The sequence below is a fragment of the Gopherus evgoodei genome, chromosome 1, assembly GCF_007399415.2.
Source record: "Gopherus evgoodei ecotype Sinaloan lineage chromosome 1, rGopEvg1_v1.p, whole genome shotgun sequence".
NCBI classification, from domain to species: domain Eukaryota; kingdom Metazoa; phylum Chordata; order Testudines; family Testudinidae; genus Gopherus; species Gopherus evgoodei.
The window spans coordinates 282323442-282344999 of NC_044322.1; the positions used below are offsets into that span (position 1 = coordinate 282323442).

The 21558-nt window shown below is 42.9% G+C and overlaps 1 protein-coding gene across 1 annotated transcript in view; it reads right to left on the reverse strand.

Moving 5' to 3' along the window:
- Positions 1 to 1705: 1705 nt before the first annotated feature.
- The window catches only part of PLXNC1 (plexin C1), a 98902-nt gene continuing 79049 nt past the window's right edge, over positions 1706 to 21558 (reverse strand). The window contains exons 22-31 of the mRNA XM_030548544.1: positions 19118 to 19295; positions 18071 to 18174; positions 15239 to 15293; positions 14133 to 14164; positions 13945 to 14043; positions 11467 to 11630; positions 9773 to 9920; positions 7220 to 7357; positions 7058 to 7132; positions 1706 to 5229 (exon numbers count right to left, since the gene is read on the reverse strand). Of these exons, the coding sequence (XP_030404404.1) occupies positions 5125 to 5229; positions 7058 to 7132; positions 7220 to 7357; positions 9773 to 9920; positions 11467 to 11630; positions 13945 to 14043; positions 14133 to 14164; positions 15239 to 15293; positions 18071 to 18174; positions 19118 to 19295 (1098 nt within the window). The 3' untranslated portion in view covers positions 1706 to 5124. The remainder of the gene's footprint in view (positions 5230 to 7057; positions 7133 to 7219; positions 7358 to 9772; positions 9921 to 11466; positions 11631 to 13944; positions 14044 to 14132; positions 14165 to 15238; positions 15294 to 18070; positions 18175 to 19117; positions 19296 to 21558) is intronic.

The following is a 21558-nucleotide window of genomic DNA, read 5'->3' on the forward strand; positions in this document are numbered from 1 at the left end:
TCTGGGCCAAAGCCGCCTACTCCTTGGGCACACTTGTTCCCTATTCACAGTGCCACCCCGCTCTAGCAGTGAGCTCTCCATTCATAGCAAGCTGCAGCATGAGGTTTCAGCTACCATACTCCCTTCCCCTCCCTTTCCTGTTGATAGCAGCCAAGGGAATGCTGGGAAATGTAGTTCTTTCCCTGCTCCAGGGCTGACTCTATAGGCAGGGAGCTAACAAAGGAACTACAGCTCCCAGGGCCCCCTGTTGGTTCTCCACCCCGAGGCAGGAACCCTGCTGCTGCCACCCCTGCAACTAGGCTGCCCCAAGCACCTGCTTGCTTTGCTGGTGCCTAGAGCCTCCCCTGTGACCAAACCCCCCTCTTCTCTCCACCCCTGCATTTCAGATTCTCCCAGGAGTGCACACATTTGAACACTACTTCTTTTGGGGAAAAATCTAAAATTTCACATATACTTTCTAAAGAAAATTAATAAGCTGTATTCGTACGCCAAGCAGATTATGGTAATTGCTTAACATAGTGGAAGTTGTTTCTAAAATCTTCAGAAGTGATCTGGAATAATTTAATCCTTGTTGGCTCTGGAACTAGGTTTCCCAAATTTAATGCACATTAAAATGTGTGTATATTAGTGCACAGTGATAAATATTCCGATATAAAATGTAATAGGCAGAAATAAAAACTTACACTTTAACCTCTTCCCCCCCAGCTACATGCTATTCAGTAAAAAAAGATTTCATTGTGGGAGCGACCAGTGCATTGTCAGATGGAATTTAAACCATCGGGGGTGCCTCTGTGGAGCCTGGCTCCTGTATGGGAGAAGAGAGGGCCATAGCAGGAGTAAGGACAAACAGTCTCTCCCCAGGTTCAGGGGGCCCTGGTGATATAGGGGTTTGGGAAGCCAAACTCATGTTCCTGCATTGGCTCTTTATGCCCTCCTCTTGACAAGACTTGATGGAAACCCTGCAAGGTAAACCTTCAGTTTCTTAAACACTGCCACCCTCTATCCCCTTCTGTGAACTAGCACAATGCATGTCTTAAATTGCCATCCTAACACTTGCATTTAAATGGCCTTTCTGGACATTGACCTCAAGCCTTAGAACACTGAAAACATAGCACTGCTCCTCAGAACTGCATTGCTGAACTCAGGATAAATCTACTTGTCCTGCATTCTTCCTGGCAGCTGCTACCTCTCTTGCACTGGGAACATGCACAGGGGATTTCCCCCACCTCCCACTTCCTATACATCTGCAGAAAGTCAGTAGGTCAGAGTTTCATGCCAGTAACTTTCCGCTGTACTCTCAGCTGATGCTGCGTGGCATGTGCCTTTTTTGTTTCCGAGCCGCCTCTTTTTTGCTTCCAAGAAGGAAGCAAAACTTGTCATTCAGATGGTTGATGGAGCATATGTTAGTCACTCCAGATAAGAAGTCTAACAGAGTTACTAGGTGACACCCACTTTGATTGATTGGCTAATTCTTAAGTGCTAAACTTGGATGAACAGGAGGGGAGAGGTTAGAGAGACTTTTGCAAAGCTGGAACAGCATGATAGCCCTGTTGGAATGATTAATAGTACGTTTTACACCAGTCACTAGAAACCCAGGTTGCTCTGACATGCCTCCTATTATTACAGCAAGTAACTATGTTTCAATTTGAACACTAGCAATTAAAAAAAAAGACTCTAAAGGACAAAATAAGTTGGTCAACTAAATTTCAAATACATTTTATTCTGAGTAACCTATACACATCAAGATGCATCTCTGCCATGTACTTACTTGAAACATCCATTTTAAACAGCTTAAATTCTGTACAAACGGGACTACTTTACATGTTAGTAGGGTTTAACATTATATTATACTAACTGCAAAATAATGCTTTATAAGCTAGTGTTAGAAAAACAAATACTGTTTAAAAATAGTTAATTTGCCTGTAAACATCTGAAAATAAGTTCAAGACAGGTTGGTTGTTTCCCTTACAGCCAATACTGTTAACTGGTAATTGTATCTGTATGAGGGCTTGCTTTAATTCACAGACTTTCCAAAACAGATATGTGATTTGACTGTCAGTGTTCTCAAGGTGATGAAATGTCAGTGGAGTACAAATACTAAGTGCATTCCATAATGGTTCACAATCTCACCCAAGGTTCTAGAACAATCTATAAACATTTGATTATACATTTAATTGCACTATAGGAGACCCACTTCACAGGTTGGTAAGCCTGGGTATATGTTTAAATGATTTACCAAAAATTGGAGTGAAGCTACTGCTGAGACTTAACTAAAATGCAGTAATCCTATTCCTGTGTGGGCTATAAGTGCATTACACCTGCTTCACCATTTTACCGCTTAGCTGGTAAGCAGTGGCCTAAAACAAATACAAAACAGGACTGACTTTAGCTTCTCTGCCCCTTTAAAGACATGCTGATTATGTGTCTAAAGAGGGCTATTTCCATTCCCTCTTCCCAATGGCAAGAAGCCTCAAGCAGCATTGTTTCTATGTCTGCTAACGGGCACTCTTGGAAGGCAGCCTCCACTACCCCATCTACACAAGCGGTTAGGCTTGTACAGAACGACTGCATTTCCTTTTAAAGAACAGCCACCAGCACCCTGAACCGTAACCGACCTTTTTTACCCCTTTCTGCCTCTCAAATCTCCCTACTCCACTCCTATAATATTCACTTCAAATGTGTTGTTTAAAGGCTACAGCAGGCCCATTAAACATTCCGAAAACAACTAAACAGAGCAGCTAAGGTGAATGGCTGCAGTGAGTAGTGGTTGTAGCCACAGGCACTGACTTTTGCTTTTGCCAGTGGATGCCCCCACATTGACTCCGCTCCCCCTCCCGTGAGGTCCCACTCTGTGCCCCCCCCTTAAGGGTAGTGGGGGTGAGGGGCAGAGCGTGGCAGGGCAGCCCTGCCCAACAGCTGCTGAAGAGCTGATGGGGGCTTAGGGCCAGCCACTGAACAGCTGATTGGTGGCCAGCCCCATGGGTGCAGAGCACTCCCTGTTTTTTCTCCAGCTTGTACCCTGGGTATGTCACATGGTATTTTTACAGTGGCTACAGTCCATCAAATATAAACATCAGATAAAAGGTTAGATTATTAGTGCTTACAAAATCCATGTGAATTAAGGGCTCCCCTTTTGGGTAAAAGAAAGGGAAATCTGTGCATGTGCCAGCTAAAGTCTGGGAGGGGAGGAAGCAGAGCTGCAGCCAACCTTCCCCTTTCCCCAAGTTAACAGCTGGGCCCTGCTGCCCTCAGCGGGTGGTTAGCATGCCTCAGATTTGGCCACGCATAGTTATGGCACGGCGCCTGACCAACCCCTAGCGTTTCCTGCAGAGATAATTATCGCCTGCTGTGGGCCTTCTACCCACTCACTGAGGCAGTCAATAGCAGCACAGCTCCTAACTGAACTATGCTGTCTGGGGTGCCGTGACGAGCTGCTTGCTGTTCATGTGCACGGCTGTTCAGAGCCCCAGGAGTTCGAAGCAGCTCAAGGTCCATGCTTCCTCCTTCAGGAAGTTACTACACCAGTCTTTTCCCCTTTATCTACATCTCCTGCAAGTGGTTGATGACTCAAGCTAGTGCAGGGCTTCCTAAGTAACTGTGTTTTGCTGTGAAAGGAGAGAGATCCTTTAACTGCACACCAAAGCTAGTAGAAAGCTTTATCCTTAGCAAGCCCAGCTGTACAACAGTTGCAACTGGGTCAGAGAATGTAGCTACAAAACAGTTCCAACGTACAGCATAGCCAGGACCTTACTCATATGCCATAGGCTAAAGCTCTGCATGCTCCAAAATGGAAGTGCATTGTATCTGGGATCCCTGACTCAGTTATTACTGTAATATACGTGCAGCAAAGTAGTATATAAGGTGCCACAGGACTCTGCTGCTTTTACAGATCCAGACTAACACTGCTACCCCTCTGATACTTGTAATATACATGAGTCCTGAGCTAAATCTGAAGGCCGATAGGAGTTTAAGGCAGTCAGGCACGGATCTCTCTAGCAAAGCCCAGGTGTACTGTATGTATCAAAAAGTAGCACCATATCCACAGCAGTAAAAACATCAGCAACTATGACTGACTTTTGCTTTTTTGCAATTTCTTAGAATAATCCTAAACTTCCAACAGAACACTTCACTTGTGCTCTCAGGCAAACTACTAGCTTTATACATTTGAGAAACTAGTAGCCACAGTGAAAACTAGAGTCCCCTCGTCCATACTAATCTACACAGCCACTAAGTAAATCTTTTATCACCCCAAAAAAACAACCTCCATTTGATTTAGTGAAATAATTGGAATGTTTGGATGCAGTGTATTTATATACCATCATCAAAACATAAATGTGTTCAAGTGTCTTGATACTCTCAAATCTTATTAAAAAATTGTAAGCAATGTAACCTATGGAAAATGTCCTTGGAACAGTTGATTGCACCAGCAACCTAATGTTCTACACACCTTTGGATTCTTTCACATTGAGAATTTCTAAAACAAGAATCAGTGTACCTTGAGTTAAAAAAAATGGCTCCGCACATCTAGCCCTGGAGCCTCTCCACCATCTTTTCTGCTAATACTGAATTACCTGGGCATAAGTGCTACTCTTCTATTGTTTTCAAACAAAACTAGCACAATTTTGTGTTTAAGGGGGAACAAGGGAGGGGAATTGTACTTAAAATAGTATTTAAGGCCACACTAAGACCAATGAGGTATCAGCGTGTATGACCAATTAGAACTATTCTCTGTTAATAAGGTGGAAATGACCTACAAAAAACATGCTTAGGTGAAAGTTTCTCTAACTTACAGTGAGTAGATTGGTTTCTGCATGTTTATTTCATGTTGAACTACGTGGAGCAGACTTTCAAATTGGAGGGTCTGGGCACACAAATGTACGTATAATACTAAACAGGCTTAACGCATGAGTACAAGGCTCACATGCACTTTTACATGCCCATATTTGAAAGTCTAGCCCTACACTTGGTGCCTGTTGGTTATGCCCTACACTTACAATACTTTAAATGGTCAGAATGGAGAACAATATCCAAATGGTTAAAAAAAAGACACATAAGCAGCCAAAACACTAGTTTGGTACCAGCACCTCTAGTTTAAAAATCACGGTCTTGGCCCGCGTGCTCTGTTCACATCCACTTGCATTTTTTCTTTTCATCAAATAAGGCTTTTATATGCAGGAGATCTTTCTGGGCATCTTCTAGCCCCTGTTCTCGCTCTAATTTACTTTGAATCTGTTGACAATTAATTAGAAAAGATATTTACTTTTTTTGCTACTTGTTTTAACCACACACTTTCTTCTCATCTGAAGATATCAGTGGTAAGATCTGGCTGAACTTGTGCCTTTAACATGTTCTTCAAACATTAACACTGTTTCTGTGCCTTGCTTCACACGTCATTACAATCACAGGATCTACAACATTTCTGCTGAAAATAGCAACCACAGTTTAAACCGTCCTTCCCCACAACCAAAAACCCCACACAACCTAGTTACTAAATGTAAGGACAGCACACTACCCTGGGGCAAAGACACTGATTTAGAATTGCTCTTGTATATCACCCCCTGCACTCCTGTGTAAGCTGGTGGGATAAATTATACACCTGGCCTTGGGCCAGAGGATGTAAAGCAGAGCAGCGCTGCACTTTGAATGCCCTTTGCTGGCATTTAAATCCACAATATGGCAGAGGAAGGGCCAATAAGCTTGTAGTTGCTATTGGTCAAAAGCTACATGGGGAGCAGGGGGCCCAGAATGGATGGGGTAGGTTTAGGTTTAGCACATACTAATAAACCATAATTACTAGGTTAGAGAGGATTGCAAAGAAAGGCTCTGGAGGTAACAGTTTAAGTACCCTAGTAAAGACAGATGAGAGACACTGTAAAAACCACTACCAGAGGCATTTAGCAATTCTCGTTCTGCTTTGATGCAGAATTCAGGTAAGCTGAGTAGAAAACTGACCAGCAGACTGTGGGGAACCTGCTGGTGCTGTACTGCATAGGAGAGTCTGATCTGCTAGGAATGAGGCCCAAGCTGCTAGAAATTGGCTTGATGAGGATAAGACACTTCCCTGCAGTAAATCCCAACTGTCCCCCACACCATATTCCCACTCCTCTCCCCCACCCAGCCCTGCCGCTCTGTCGCACATCACTCTAGGACCAGGCTCCACTCAGCACCCTTATTTCACCCGGTGTGGGGGGAGCCCAGTCACAGCAGTGTGCAGGGATTTTTCTGGCATGGACAACTGAGTGGTCACTTGCTGATGAGGTGGCCGGGACCTGAGAGCAGATGCACAGGGAGGTACCTCTCTTGACAGTCACAGCTGGGATTGGGGAGGACTAGTAAAGTGGGAGTTATTTTCATGAAGACAGGACGTGGCCCAATGGGGCCAGGCAAGAGGTCAGTGACAGTCAGGAGAATACTCCTCCTTGCTGTAATGGACTGAGGAGGAATTTGCTCTGCTGTAGTGTTAAATGTAGCTATTGCTTTTCATAAAGTGATAGCCATACCAATGACAATACACTCTGGCCCAGCTCCTCAATGGCATACAGACTCTTACCTGCCATTGAAAACAATGGGAGTTAGGTGACTAAATAACTTTGGGCATCTGGGCCTCCCATTATCTGAATCCCAAAGAGTTCCAGAATCTCCAGGGAAATGCAACCCCCCCAGTCCTGGGTGGGTTGTGACAGTTGTTTAACAGTCACTTGGCAACATTTCCAAACATTTTGGGACAGGCAGCAGAACACAGTATCCTTCTGCAAACTGAAGGGAGAATTTAAATTCACTTTTGTTAAAAGTGGTGGCAGGGAATGAGGTGTGTTCAGAATCTTAACTCTATGGCTTAGTCCAAAGATACTAAAAATATAGCACATTTATCCCCATGCGAGATATTGGTTCTATTCTGACTCAGACAATCTCTGAATTACCAGTAGCCTCTGACATTTTTGTAGAGGTCTCCCAATCAAGCACTCATCAAACTAGACCCTGCTTAAAAGTCAAACATCAGTGCCTGATGTGGTTAGTCTACATTAACTGCATAAATAGGAATAATAGGTGGTCTTACTTCATCATAATATTTTGCTATATATTTGTAGATTTCAGTCAAGGCCACGTCCTCGTTCAATTCATTTTCATGTTTCTAAAAAAAGAAGAGAGATCTGATGAGACAGTTTTGCTTTTTTAAACATAACAAAAAGTTAGTAAAGTGTCTGGTTATTAATGATACCTTAGATTCCTGAGTTAAAAATTCTTCTACCTCTGAGGGCAATAGAGGCAAATCCCTGATTGCTTTATAGTAAGCTTTCACCTCCTCCTGGTAGCGTGGAATATCCTTAGCGTAGAGAAGTTTATTTGTTGGTGCATCCTTAAAAAGAAAACATTATGAAGACTTGTAAATTTTAACAACACAAATTTGCTCAAGCTTCTGCCTCCAAGTGGATTTACTGCATTTTCTGGTTGCAGAGTGGGCACGTGCTAAGAGAGTAAAGCTTTTGCAAAATTGAATTTCATGACAGTTACTGTAGAACTATTTCTACTGGGCTCAGGAGTACTAATTACTATATTTGCCCCTGCTTGTGAGAGCTGAACCAACTCTCTTGAGACTGAAATTCTATTTATGTACAGAACATGGGCAGCAGCTGTGTGAGTTTCCCTTACATTAACCTGCCAGTGGATCTAGCCCTGCCTTGCAGTGGGCTCCTCTTTAAGGATGAGAGGACGGTTTAATATTACTGAAAGAGCAGGGAGATTAAATGTACCTGGTGCTTAGAAGAATGAGCTAATGCACAGGTGAGATTCAGGCAAAGCCAAATGGATTTTCGTCTTGGCTTTAACAGTCTAAAGCAATACTGACCAGCAAGCCAGCCCAGCTATTCCACTTATCTTCCTTGAGGAATGACCCTCAAAATATAAGGGATTTTTATATGAGCTAAAGCCCCTCTTTGAACCTAAGATTTCAGGGGCTAACAGTTAGTGCTCTCAGATTTCAGTAATAGTTTATTTATTTTAAATAAGGGGAGTAAACTATGTGTATGCTTATAATTAACTTTTTAAATATCCCAGCACTACTATTAGTGTTTTAAAATAAAAATAAACAAGTAAGTTTATTTGACAAGTGACTGAAGCTTAGAAAAATCATGCACAATCATGAAAATAACATTTGTTGTCTTTTTAAGAACTAAAAAACTCTTAAGTGCACTGATAATACACATAGCAAGTTTCAGCCTGATTTTTTTTTTAATGGCTAATATAAGCCATTGCAGGGTGGCCTGGGGGGGCAAGTGGGGTTATTTGCCCCAGATCCTGGGCCCCCATGAGAGTTTTTCAGTGCCCCTGGAGTGGGGTCCTTCACTCGCTCTGGGGTCCCCAGAAAACTCTCGCGGGGTCCAGACCCCTGGAGCTTCTTTCGCTCCGGGTCTTTGGTGGCAATTCAGCGGTGGGGGGTCCTTCCGCCCCAGGACCCACCGCCAAAGTGCCCCGAAGACCCGCGGCAGGGGGTCCTTCCATCCCAGGACCTGTGGCCGAAGTGCCCCGAAGACCCATGGCAGGGGGTCCTTCCGCCCCGAGACCCACCGCTGTAGTGCCCCGAAGACCCGCGGCAGGGGGTCCTTCCGCCCCAGGACCCACCACCAAAGTGCCCCGAAGACCCACGGCAGAGGGTCCTTCCGTCCCGGGACCCGCCGCCGAAGTGCTGGGACTTCGGTGGCAAGTCAGTGGTGGGGACTCCCCGCCACCAAAGACCCCAGGCCTCCGGAATCCTCTGGCGGCCCTGAGCCATTGTATCAGCAATGGTTTCTAATGATGGTTAGAGCAGGGAGCATAAACCTAACAAGAGGAGGGTTTTAATATGTAGGTGACAGCAGTTTGGAGCTTTCCACTGAATTATTAGTCAATTTAGCTTAGTTTCAAGAAATCTAAAGTCTTCTTATCAAATAACTTATAAAAAAATCCTCCTTTCTCCAATATCCACCTATTTTGGATGAGCAAACTGGTACAGATCAAACAGGAAATAATTCAATTTTTGTCTGAAACTTTTTTGAGGCTCAGAATTGTCTAGTTAACATTTTAAAAAACCATTTTGTTTAACCCTGTTTTTTCTGGTTTAAGCCAAAATGGGGAAATAGCAGAAAAAATGACTACTACAGAAAAAATGAAGTTTTTTTGAGCTGAATCTGTGAGATTTCCAGACTGGCTTCTCCACCAAAGAAGTCTGGATATGTTCAGATAAGCAGCTAACATTTTGCAAAAGGAACTGCATCACATCTCCAATGCTTTTCAAGTTTACCTGTTATTATTCTGGTTAGCAGCTTATCAGCAGTCTTTGCTGCATGCCTCATTAATGTATGGTAGAAAAATCTGGACTTCTGGTTTAATAATTTTAACAGCTCTAAAAACTTTTGATTAATCACAGTTTTTAGAGCTGTTAAAATTATTAAACCAGAAGTCCAGATTTTTCTACCATCACAGATGCAACTTTGACAAAATAATTTGGAACTCTTCCTCCTCTTCATCATACTCTTTAAAAATGGCAAGATGGAAAGGAACATAGAAAATGCAGGATGAAATTTAGACAAGCTATGACAATTCCTAGTTAAATTCTCTCTTAGGTACATCTAGCGGGATTGTTCAATTTCTTATTTTCCTCTGAGACAATGGGTGAAATAGGAGTTTTATCACTGACTTTCACTTTAGCCAGGATTTCATCCAAAAAGCATTACACACTTAAAAGTAACACTATTCAGTCTGGAAACAGCAAAAAAATATGAAGGCCAAGCATTACCTTTCCCAGCTGCTGTTCTGTTAGAGAAAAGGCATCCATGAAAGCTTGTGCAATTACTGATAAACAGCCATCTATATGTGGTGTCTTCTTAATATCAAAGACAAACTGAGGGTTCTTCAATATATTCACCCAGAAGCGAAGAGGAAGACTAATCAGAGAAAGGACAAGCACTTGAAGTTCAGCAGCTCAAGCCAGATGACTTATTCAGTATTTAGAATTCATTACACCATGCAGACAGGCACAATTCTGAGCTGCTCATTCATGCAGTAATGGACATTAGTGAATGCCACAAAGCTACCAGACCAGACAACCCTATGCTCTAGCTCAGGGCTGGCTCCAGGCACCAGCCGACCAAGCACATGCTTGGGGCAGTACCTTGGGGTGGGGCGGCGCTTGGGTTTTGTTTTGTTTTTTGGTTCAGCGGGGCAGTGCTGGAGGGGTTTTTTTGTTTGTTTTTGTTTCAGCCAAGGGGGGGTTTTGTTTCGGGGGCAGGGGGGTGTTACAGCGGCACTCGGAGGGGGCAGAGGCTTGGGTGGCATGGCATGGCGCTCGGGGGGCAGGGGGTTGGGCGGCACGGCTCGGCACTCGGGAGGGTGGGGGCTTGGACGGCGTGACACTTGGGGGGGCGGGGGCCTGAGTGGTGCAGCACTCGGGGGGGCAGGTGGCTTGGGTGGCGCAGCGCTCGGGTGGGCAGGCAGCATGGTGCAGCACTTGAGGGGGGGTTCGGTGGCATGGCGCTCGCGGGGGGGGTGTTACGGCGGGGCGGCGCTCTGTTTTTTTGCTTGGGGGCAGCAAAAAAGTTAGAGCTGGCCCTGCTCTAGCTTCAGCCAGCACCAATTAATGTTCAAATCACTCTCTGTGGATTTGTAAAGACTTCCTTCGGTGAGAAAAATCTGTATTAAATCAAATTTCTAGAAGCTATGATGCCATATACCAAAATCTAACTGATGTGTTATTAAAGCTCCACGCAGATAACTTGGATTCAGGTAGTCACACTACAAATGTTAGTGAGCACAGGGCCGCCCAAAGTTGGGGGCAAATGGCGCAATTTGCTCCAGACCCTGGGCCCCACAGGGGCTCCCACGAGAGTTTTTCAGGGCCCCTGGAGCAGGGTCCTTCACTCACTCTGGGGGCCCCAGAAAACTCTCGTGGGGCCCGGACCCCTGGAGCTTCTTCCACTCCGGATCTTTGGCAGTAATTCAGCAGCAGGGGGGTTCTTCCGCTCTGGGACCTGCCGCCAAAGTGCCCTGAAGACCCACAGCAGGGAGTCCTTCTGCCCCAGGACCCGCCGCTGAAGAGCTTGGTCTTTGGCGGTAATTCGGCGGCGGGAGCCCCCCGCCGCAGGTCTTTGGGGCACTTCGGTGGCGGGTCCCGGAGCGGAAGGCCCCCTCGCCACTGAATTACCGCCGAAGCAGGGGCCCCCCACCGCCAAGGACCCCAGGCCCTCTGAATCCTCTGGGCGGCCCTGAGTGAGAAATGCTCAATTTTAAGTGATACATTTTTCACAAACAGCAACAAGGCAAGATCGTTTCAGAGTCATCACTACAAAGTCACAGCATACCACCTACACAGATTATGTAACAAAGTATGGTTACAAGTATCCTGTTCCAATTGCACATAAGTACACTGAGAAAGAGCACGCGCACGCACACACACACACACACACACACACATACATACACATACATACAAACCTGTTGGTTTTCCATATGTGGACCACATCAGGATCTGTAATTTTTTTACTTTCAGCCTGAGCATCCAAAAAGTCAAAAAAGTATTTGATGGCAATTGGGGCTTTATTGTTGGGTAAACTCCAAATGCTTTTGAAGAGGTTTTCAACAACTAAATGAATTGCAACCTGAAAGGCAACACAATGAGCAGTCTTGTTATTACAGGTGAAAAGGACAAACTTTCTCAAGCTGCCTGGGGAAGGAGAGTTGAAACACAATCCAAGTGAAACATACACAGAAATGAAGGCGAGGGGTTGGTGTGTGTGCGTGCGTGCATGCATGCTCATGCGCATTCTATAGAGTTTGGGTAAAATTGACTCAGTAGGTATGGACAGAATCACAAATAAAAAAGAAACTGAAGCCCTATCACCATCAGCTGTGCTAACAGCTCATCAGCTATGCTACAGTGTTTTGTCAACAGGGAGAACTGTGGTAAATGTAAAGCTGAACTCTGTGTGGGAGGCAGAACTGGCTTGAGCCCTTTCCAGCTTCTTCATGGTACATTTAGATAACACACAATTTTAACTAAATGTATATTTTTTCTACCTTTTTCAAAGAAGATCAGGATTACAACAGGTGCTCACTTTATTCTTTTTTGGGAGGGGAGGATCTTATCAAGAGTTCTAGAGGAGCTGATTAATGATGTCACATGAGACTATAAGCCAAACTGCTGTTCTCCCTCTCTGGTTCACAACTGAGAGAAGTATTGCTGACTCTTAAGATTCAGCTTTGGGCAATAGTCAGAGACCTTGAAAAGGGCCTCCATTAAAGAGAGGAATGGAGGATTGGCTATTTTTAATGCAAAACAAACAAAACAATAGCTCAGTGGTTTGAGCATTGGCCTGCTCAACCCAGGCTTGTGAATTTAATCCTTGAGGGGGCCACTTAGGGATCTGGGGCAAAATCAGTACTTGGTCCTGCTAGGGAAAGCAGGGGGCTGGACTTGATGACCTTTCAGCGCTATGAGATAGTTTCTCTCCATTTATTATTATATTAAATCAACAAAACCCAGAGGTGGTTGAAGGGCAAGGCAGGTTAACAAAAAGTACATGGACACTATTCATACAATATTATTAAGAAGGAGGAAACGGCAAAAAAAATCAAATAACATTATGAAAGCCAAAAGTATAACTGGATTCAAATAAGACTTAGCCAAGTCCTGAGGATAAGTCTATCAATGACTATAAGCCAAGATGGTCAGGGACTCAATCTCATGCTCTGGGTGTCCCTGAATCTCCAACTGTCAGAAGCTGGGACCAGAGCTTATCTAAAGTGGCCCAACACAATAACATTTCCTGTGGTCCATGGCACATATAGATAGGGTTTTAGTGTGATATTTTCAAAGCACTGTCTCATTCTAATGCTGACACTGGCTGCAGCACACTATTATAAAGTAGTAGATGATTAATTTACTTTAAAGAAATTTAAAAGACTATTTCTGATTTGTTGTTTCTCAGCCTCTAAACTGATCCTTTCCACAGCAGCCAGATTTTAGGTCAGTTTGCTAGCACTGGATGTTACTAGGGAACTGGGGGAATTGCAGAGGCAGGATTAATTTTTGTGGATCTTGGTCTTCAGTCTCTTTGGAAAGCACCCTGGTATATTCTGAGTGCTTCCATAACCTTAATAATTATAGATTGCTAGATTTAAGGCCACGAGGGCCTTAAGGATCATCTAGTCTGACCCCCTGAATAACACAGAATTTTACCCAGTAAGGGAATTGGTAATATTTTTTTTAATGGTATGCTGTTGCTAAGGGCTTTTACATTTATATTCTGTTGGATTCATTAGAAATAACTCACTCTACTTTAGCGAGGGTATTTTTTATTTTGGTAGTGATGGTGGGGATTGTTTCTAAAATTGTGCACAATGAGAATCAGATCCTTGATTTATACAAATTATGACCTACATTTTCAACAGTAACTTGTATTTTCAAAAAGACTAGAGGGTGCTCAGCATTTTCTGAAAAGCAGGCCCTCTCAGAGTATCTTAGGTTGGGCACCGAAAGTCTCTCATCATTCTGGAACATTTAGACCATAGTCTATTCATCCAGAAGGTGAAATCCTGGGTCTATGGAAGGCAACAGTAAAACTCACATTGACTCCAACAGGGTGAGGTTTCACACAGAATGTTTATAAACACTAACCTCTCCTTTGCGTGTAAAAGCAGGAACCCCATCACCCCCAATAACTAAAAAGGCAAGGAGATAACAATTGTGCTGAGAGGGGAGAATGCATCACTAGATGGCTATCTTAGGGCGCCACTTTGCCAATCTGTAAGATACATTTATTTTTGTGAATGATAAAAATCTGTAGCTAGTAGTGATTTTACAGTTTAACATTGTGTCATACACATACATCAAGTTTGCCTTATTTCCACTCCAATTTCTGCTAAGTCAAACATGCCGCCCAACCTACCCCAAAATGAATCCTGAACTATTACCTTGGTAGACAGCAGCTTTGTCAGATACATTTCTTTCACTTCAAATTTTTGCTTTCCTTTATGCAATGCTCCCTGTGGTTCTTGAGAGTCAGGTAAAATCTACAGGACGGGGAGGATAGATGTTATCCTGATATAATTGTTCAACGTTAAATAAGTGAACAATAAAATGGTTGGTTTCTTTAACTCACCAAATGACAGTGTTTGTTAGAGTATTCCACATCTAGGCAATAGGAAAAAGGAGAAAGAGCATGAACTGGTGTTAGTTAAATGCACACAGCAATGGGCATCTTTATTTTGGACTAGACTGTGAGTTGGGCTATGTGCCCATGCAAGGGAGCAAGAACCTCACTGTACATTCCTAGGCAGGCTACAAGACCTTGGGTCAGCGTTCACAGGTCCTGTGCTTCACTTGCTCCTTCTACATAGGTGGGCAGGGAGAGGGCAGAGACATGATTCCAACTGCCCATCCATTCTCTGGCCAGCAAACTGAGCCGGAACACGACTAGCATAATTTGTGGTTGGTTTAGGCCAGCAGCAAATTACCTCTCTCTTGGTGCAAAGGAGAGGCATAGGAGGCATTATAACTCCAAAATTTTAATCATGATTACAATTTTGTAATATAGACAAATCCTGGAAGGGAGATGGAGGCCAGCTTCTGCCTGGGACAGCATACGAAGGGGGAAGGATGTGTTTACAGAAAAGAAGCCAGAAATGGATGATCCTGATGCCTCTGGAATGGGAGAGAGCAACTTCAACCCTCAACAATCTTAGACCACAACACAGTGGTGCCTGACACCTAACGTGTATCTTGTAGTTACTGGTGTGTTATTGAAAAAGCTGAGTCAAAAGTTCTAGGTTTACAAAGTGAATAATGGAGCTGACTTGAAGTTCTGTCTTTAACTGCTTATTACTATAGTTCATACAATTGTTCATAAGTTTCCTGTGCATAGTTTATATTCTCATTAGCCAACATCTGTGATGTTTATGCTTCTTTGTCTTATCAGCTTGCCACTCAGTCTCTGCGTCTTTATGCATTCCATTACCTAAGACTGTATGTTTTCTATGGGTCTTCCTTTTTTTTTTTTTTTAACCTCTTCCTCCCAACACCCTGTGGAGGTGTTGCCCGTCACAGGCTCAGAACAAGATTAAAATGGTTGTCCCTGTTCTCAGTTACAATTCAATGTCATGTTTTTGACATTGTATCTATGAGATACAAACTACTATGAATGCAAATCTCTACAACTTTATTACAGTCTTCACATAAAAATAAACTAATTCTCAGTTCCTTTGTTACCTGATGTGAAATTAGTTTTCTTTTTAAAGACTTTTATAGTTGCTCCATCTGAAATCTGAAAGCAAAAACAAGTATCTCTTACTGAAATATATGTGTCCATAATTAATGAAGCCCTAGATTTCATGTCCTCATCCCCATGATAAATCTCAAATCATACAAAATGTGAGTTATGCCAGCACTATCCATTCTCAACATAGTACACATGATTCTCACTAAGCGTTTCGACCCAGATCCTCAAAGGTATTTTGGCACCTAACTCTTATTGATTTCATTACCTTTGAGGATCTGGGCTATAAAGCCTTATTTTCAGAGACGTTGAGCAGCTGCAGCTGCCACAGACATTAACTGAAGTTATAGAAATTCAGCACCTCTGAAAAATCAGCTGCTTAAGGCTTTCCTCCTTGCCAGATTTTTCTGGTTTATTTACGCTCTGCATATATCTCCTTAGGTTTCATTAATCATTCCCAGGCACTGTTTTGTGCACTCCATTCACATTCCTATTTCTATGGATTCCCTCCAGGATTGGTAAAAGGATGATGTGTGACCCCCCCCCCCAGCCTGGCCTGCCACCCAATCCCTTCCCATGTGGAGATGGTGCTGTGGAGGCATATGATGCCTTCTATCACTTTTTGCAAGGGAGGGTGAGATCTGCATTTTGAGGGGATGCAGATGACCAGGACTCAAGTTTCTAATAGTTATTTCCAGGCTTCAATTTCCAAAGCGTTGAAGATCAAACGTGTGTATTGTAGATTTCTGCACTTCAGTTTTCTAGGCTTAAGGTACCTAGGTAGGTGGCCTGAGACTTCTAGGAAAAATCCTCATCCTCCCTCCATGAATAAACTCCACTGCTAAGGCAGTAAATCTTCCCTTAAAAAGAAACTGGTGAGTCATACTGTTACTGTCAAAGAATGGATCTAATGCTAATCCTGTGTAGTGTTGAGTGTAGTCAGTTGTCGAAACCTGTGTTTTGCCAAGAGCTAGCACACTCTGCTTTATAATTACAAAAACAACTGGCCAATCCTACGAAGGGATCTCTGCCAAAATAATTTAAATGTCTTTTAAAACCTTGGCAGCCAGCCCACTGCTGGGAACCAGCATGAGCATTAAGATACTTTGTAGAAAGCTGCATCTTGTGCCAAAGAAATCTTGCCCTTACACTTGCTCCTGGGAGGCAGACAAGGAATATTTTATATTTATAAAGAAAAAGTTTCATTTGATAATGCAGTATTTTGCAGCTCATCCAGAGCTGCAGGAATGTTTCAGCATATGGTACTTTTAGACCACTCAAAAGATGGGCAAATTCGTTAGGGTTAGACTCTGATTTGGACCACACACTCACACGAGAGAGAGAGAGAGAGAGAGAGAGAGAGAGAGTCCCTCTTACATCTCTGCGTGGGCTACCTGTACCATGGATCTGGGTACATAGGACTAGGCACTTGTTTCCTACCTCCCTTGAGTGGAGGTGCAAGGACTAAGCAAAGCCTTGATTCTAGCCCTTCACACTCTTGCCAGCACAGAGGGAAGATTAATGCTGATATACACCAGCTACCAACCAGGGTGAGAGGAACAGGGACAGAATTGTGGTTCCCTATAGAAACTGATGCCCCGGGTACAGTGCAGCTTTGCACTACGCCTACAGTGCATCATGTCTCTGTGACAAAAGCTAGCCCCTAGCACCTAATGACTAAAAGTTTCTCTTTTCTATTGTCATTGTGACCAAATCCGCCATTTCTTCCTCCACAATATATGAACAACGAGGCCCTTCTTTTCTGTCCTGTCCTTCAATTGCTTGTTCGTGTCCTAATCATTTCCATAGGCAGTTAAAATGTTATTAATTTGGGAGATGCACAGCTTTGGGGGGAGATACTCATTTCTGTGCAGCATGGGGCATGTGCATTTCAGAACAGCTGAAGAGGCAGCATCTGCCCTTGCCTGTGCCTCTGCCTCTCGTCCAGCCTCCAGGACTCTCATCCTCCGCAGAAAACTGTTTTTTGAATGAGTGATCACTGGATCTCACGTCCAATTCAAATTTCTTCAGCTTTGTGCCCCTAGAATTCACTGGTGACTCTGAAGCCAGGGAAATTTAAAGTCTATGACTGTAGAACAGAATGTGTAAGCTGCTTCCCATCTCTACTTGCTTGGGGAGCAAGCAAGTAACCTCTTGTCGTGGTCTCTTTGTCAAGGCTCTTGGCTGCATTTACGAGAAAGTGGTGGAGATCTTGTAAAAAGCACAGCAGTGCCTCCATTGAGTGTGTATGCCCTGACGTGTCATCCAGGAGTAGTGTAGTGAAAGGAGCACAAACTTCCGGGAAGTGAGCTTCTTTTTATTATTTTTTTCTAGTAAGAAAAAGCCAATAAAGCCCTAAGAAATTAAAAGCTAAAGCTCTATATAAATGCAATGTTAGGGTCACTTGGTTTAAAATTGAAAAGCAAAAAAGTTGGGCAATGCAAAAATTTTCAAAAGTGATCGGTATTTTTGGGTGCCTCTGATTTTGCACGTTGAACCTCAGACACTTTAATTATTACTATTCACTGGACTGCACTACCAAGTACAGCATACCAGAGCTATCTAACTCTGGGTGATTTCCTAACAAACAAATCTCTCCACAAGTAACATGAAATAGCATGTGACTCAACACTAAGACCATTCCACAAATAGTGTATGAGATAAAAAAAATGTCGAGGTGTATGCATCAGATGTTCAGCCTACAGAGCTTTCTCCACCTTGGTGAATGTTCAGACTTCTAATCAATCAAGATATTTCTGGGCAGGCAGTACTTTGGGGTTGGGAGAAATAGGTTCCTAATTTAATTGCACTATTTTTGTTCCTACCTCATAGTGACCTATGGTGTTTAGCTTTGTTATCCCATCTTCCAGAATTACAGAGGAACCATCTATATCTAACAGTTCTTTTTGCTGTGCACCAGACTGAAGTTCTGTAAAACAATGATATTGAAAAAACAATTACACACTAAACCTGGTCCCATAAAGCAAAATACAGCATTTTAATTTTATTATTTTTGGACTAATGGTCCCAATCTGAGTTCTACTAATCACTGTCCATGTGCTAGTTTCCAGAAGCATGATTTGCATGCCCTGCCTGTAGAAACCCTCTGTACACGTAAGGCTATCTGGAGGATGAGGCTCTTGGAAGTGTCTCATCTTATCCTACTTCAGCCACAACCGAGACAGGTGCTTTCAACTAAATCAAGCCCATATGGATGCTGCATGAACATTTTATGGAATTGTTTCTAAAACTGGATATTTGGATGAACTGGATGAGTTTATTTTTGTACAGTTTATATAGCCATTTCAGATCAAGATTCAATGGTCTTAAGGGCATGTTGTTTGCCATCTGCCTTTGTAACGATCTCACTCCTCATCCCCTTGGCAGTCTTATACAGTCATTTGAGTTCTCTTAGTGGCTGCCTGCTCAGGGTAGTAAAGGAAAACAGTAATGTCCCGGGGAAAGAAAGAGCCTACTTTTGAATGCAGTTTGGAATATTTTTGTTATTGCAATACCCTATGCACCAGAATTAATGCTGTTCTGCTGCACAAGTGTGCCCTGTCATTGTTGCTATGTTTATACTAAGGGGAAAAGGGGTATTTTTAACATGTTAGCTAATGTTTGTTAAAATCTTAATGCACATAAAGGCAGTTGTAGTTTTAACATATTAACTTGTAAGAATTAAACCTTACGGGCAAGCACAGGGTTACAGCCTTACTAGCTGTATGAATTCCCCCAGAATTTATTATGACAAAGTAGCATTAACTAACAGTAGCCAAAGTCAGTGATAGAATCTACGAAGTAGGAATCTTCACAGAAACAGCAGCAAACGAAGAGGATAATGGAAATAACACACAATGGCACTCTCTTACCAAGACCAATTTCTCTGAGCTGAAGACCATAAAGGGAGCCATTTTTGTTTAGAAATGCTTGAAAGATCTTCTCTTTGGCTTGCTCTATGGTATCGCAATCCAGAACATTAGCTTCGATATCAAGACAGGTATCTGCACACTCATCTTCTGGGATTTTTTCAAAGAAGACATTCAGTGCCTGCAAGAATACAAATGTTATTAAAATCTATGGAGAATGAGATGGGCTTCACAGTAGCAAACATTGTATATCGAGTTAGACACACTACACTAGGCTTTTCAAGCTATCCGCCTATTTAAACTATTTTTCCAATCAAAACGTTTGTTTGGCGGAGTTAAATAAAGAATCACGTAGATCTAATTAATTCATAGTGTTTGAAGGATCACTGACATGCCCCTGTATATTTTCAAATATGTATTTTTTCCTTCTACATTTGTGCAAATGTATTTACTGATTTACCACTGAAGATTAGAAGAAAGTATGCACCTTAAAATATGCATTTGTTTGATATAAGTAGGATTCCTAGAAAATGAAGTTGCAAGGTAAAGGTTTGAGAAGATAAAGGTTTGAGAAGGTCACTTATTCAGCAAGCAGCCATGATATGCATTGCTGTTTCTTAAAATTTTTAAAATACACATAAGCACCAGCTGTTGCTATTGATGAGCACAGCAAATCACAAGGAACATTTCCTATGGAAATCTACATCCATCAGAATCCAAACATTTCTCCATGGGAGAGAAAAATCACTGTGCAGGGAGGTGAAGGGGGGAAGAGAACGTGTATGGTTTCAGACATACACAAAGTGGTCCATTGTCATATTGGTTGGACCCAAACCTGTATGAGAAGGCTGACATAGCTCATAATCAGCTGTGGCTGGAAGCCAGCTTGTTTACCAGACTATGCACAGAGTGGGGTCATCCAGCTAGTAGGCCACAGATTTACTGCCTGAAATTTACTACTAGCAATGGCCAATAAGAACAGGAGGGAGAGGGAGATGAGTATGGATGCATGACTAGGTTTTCAGTTTGAGGCAGTGATAAAGCTTTGCTAATATTGCAATTTGCTTATAGCAGAAGTAACTTCGCTCTGTTCACCTCAGTGTGTGTGAATAAAGGGGTTCTGATAGAACCTGTTCTATATGTGACTGTAACAAATGTTGTTTTAAAAGTCTGCCACTGAATGCAAGCCACAGAGGAAAAAACTCTATGTAATATGTAATAACTCTACATTTAACAGTTGAATACCTGTGTTATAATAAACCCTAACTGAAACATGAGGATCGTGGATGTGACTCACTAGAGGAAAGATTGTTAAAAGAGGAAGCAACCAAAAATGTTATTTTTTTCCTTTCTGCTCTCATGAGAAATAGAGATGAGATAGCCTCAGGCAATTGTGTGGGCCTCTTTTCTCTCTCAGAAATATTAATAATTATAATAGCTGAGTGGTTCTTTCTATTTTTTTTATCAGCTATGAGTGGAAACTACTACATTGTGGTGAGGAAAGAAAAGGAAAGAAACAAAAGAGACATTAATTAACTTCCCTGTTTCTATAAAAACAGACGGAGTATTAAAAACAAGATTGCAAAACTGCAAATATCAGGATTTAATGAACAATACAATGTAACTGAAGTAACTGAGAATGATTTAATCAGGACATAGAGATGTTTAATTACCAGGGTAATGAGTCTATTGAAAGGACAAACTGAGTGGAAGGGGCAGAGATGTCGAAATAGTGAGGGCGGATATGGCACCTGAAGAAGGAAATGAATACTGACTGAGATTTGATGCAGAAAAACCAATAAAAGGAAGTATAAGTGACTTACACTTAGGGTCTGATCCAAAGTTCTCTGGTGCTGATGGCAGTCTCCCTGTCAGCTTCAACAAGCTTTACATCATAACATCCAAACAATAGAATAATAGAATCATTTTGGCAAAATGGCTTAATATTTTATCTAGGGCCTGATCCAAGATCATAAAAGTCTATGGGAAAACTCCCACTGACTTCAGTGGCCTTTGGATCAAGCCTCTAGTTTAGTATTTGATCTGTACTCCCCCTTCTTTGTATCTGAGTTGTTTGTGACCACCCCCAACCCCCGGCCCAAGCACATATACTGCCACCCAGCTCTGAAGGCAGCACTGCAGCTGCACAGAAGTCAGGGTGGCAATGTGAAAAGGGATATTCGTCAATGGGGCACTAAGTCTGCCATTTTCATGGCAGACTTAGTGCCCCATTGGCACCCTTACTTCTGTGCTGCTGCCCTGGGGCTGACAGCCGGAGCCCCGCCGCCTCCAGGTGAGGGATTGGGGGCTGTGGGGAAGGAGAGCCCAAGCTCAGGTGGCAGGGCTTTATCTCCGCTTACTGGGTGTGCACGGCCCTTCTGCATGAGCCCCAGACACCCAGAGCTCTTAAAAAGAAAAAAAGCCACACAGATCGCGCCTCCCTT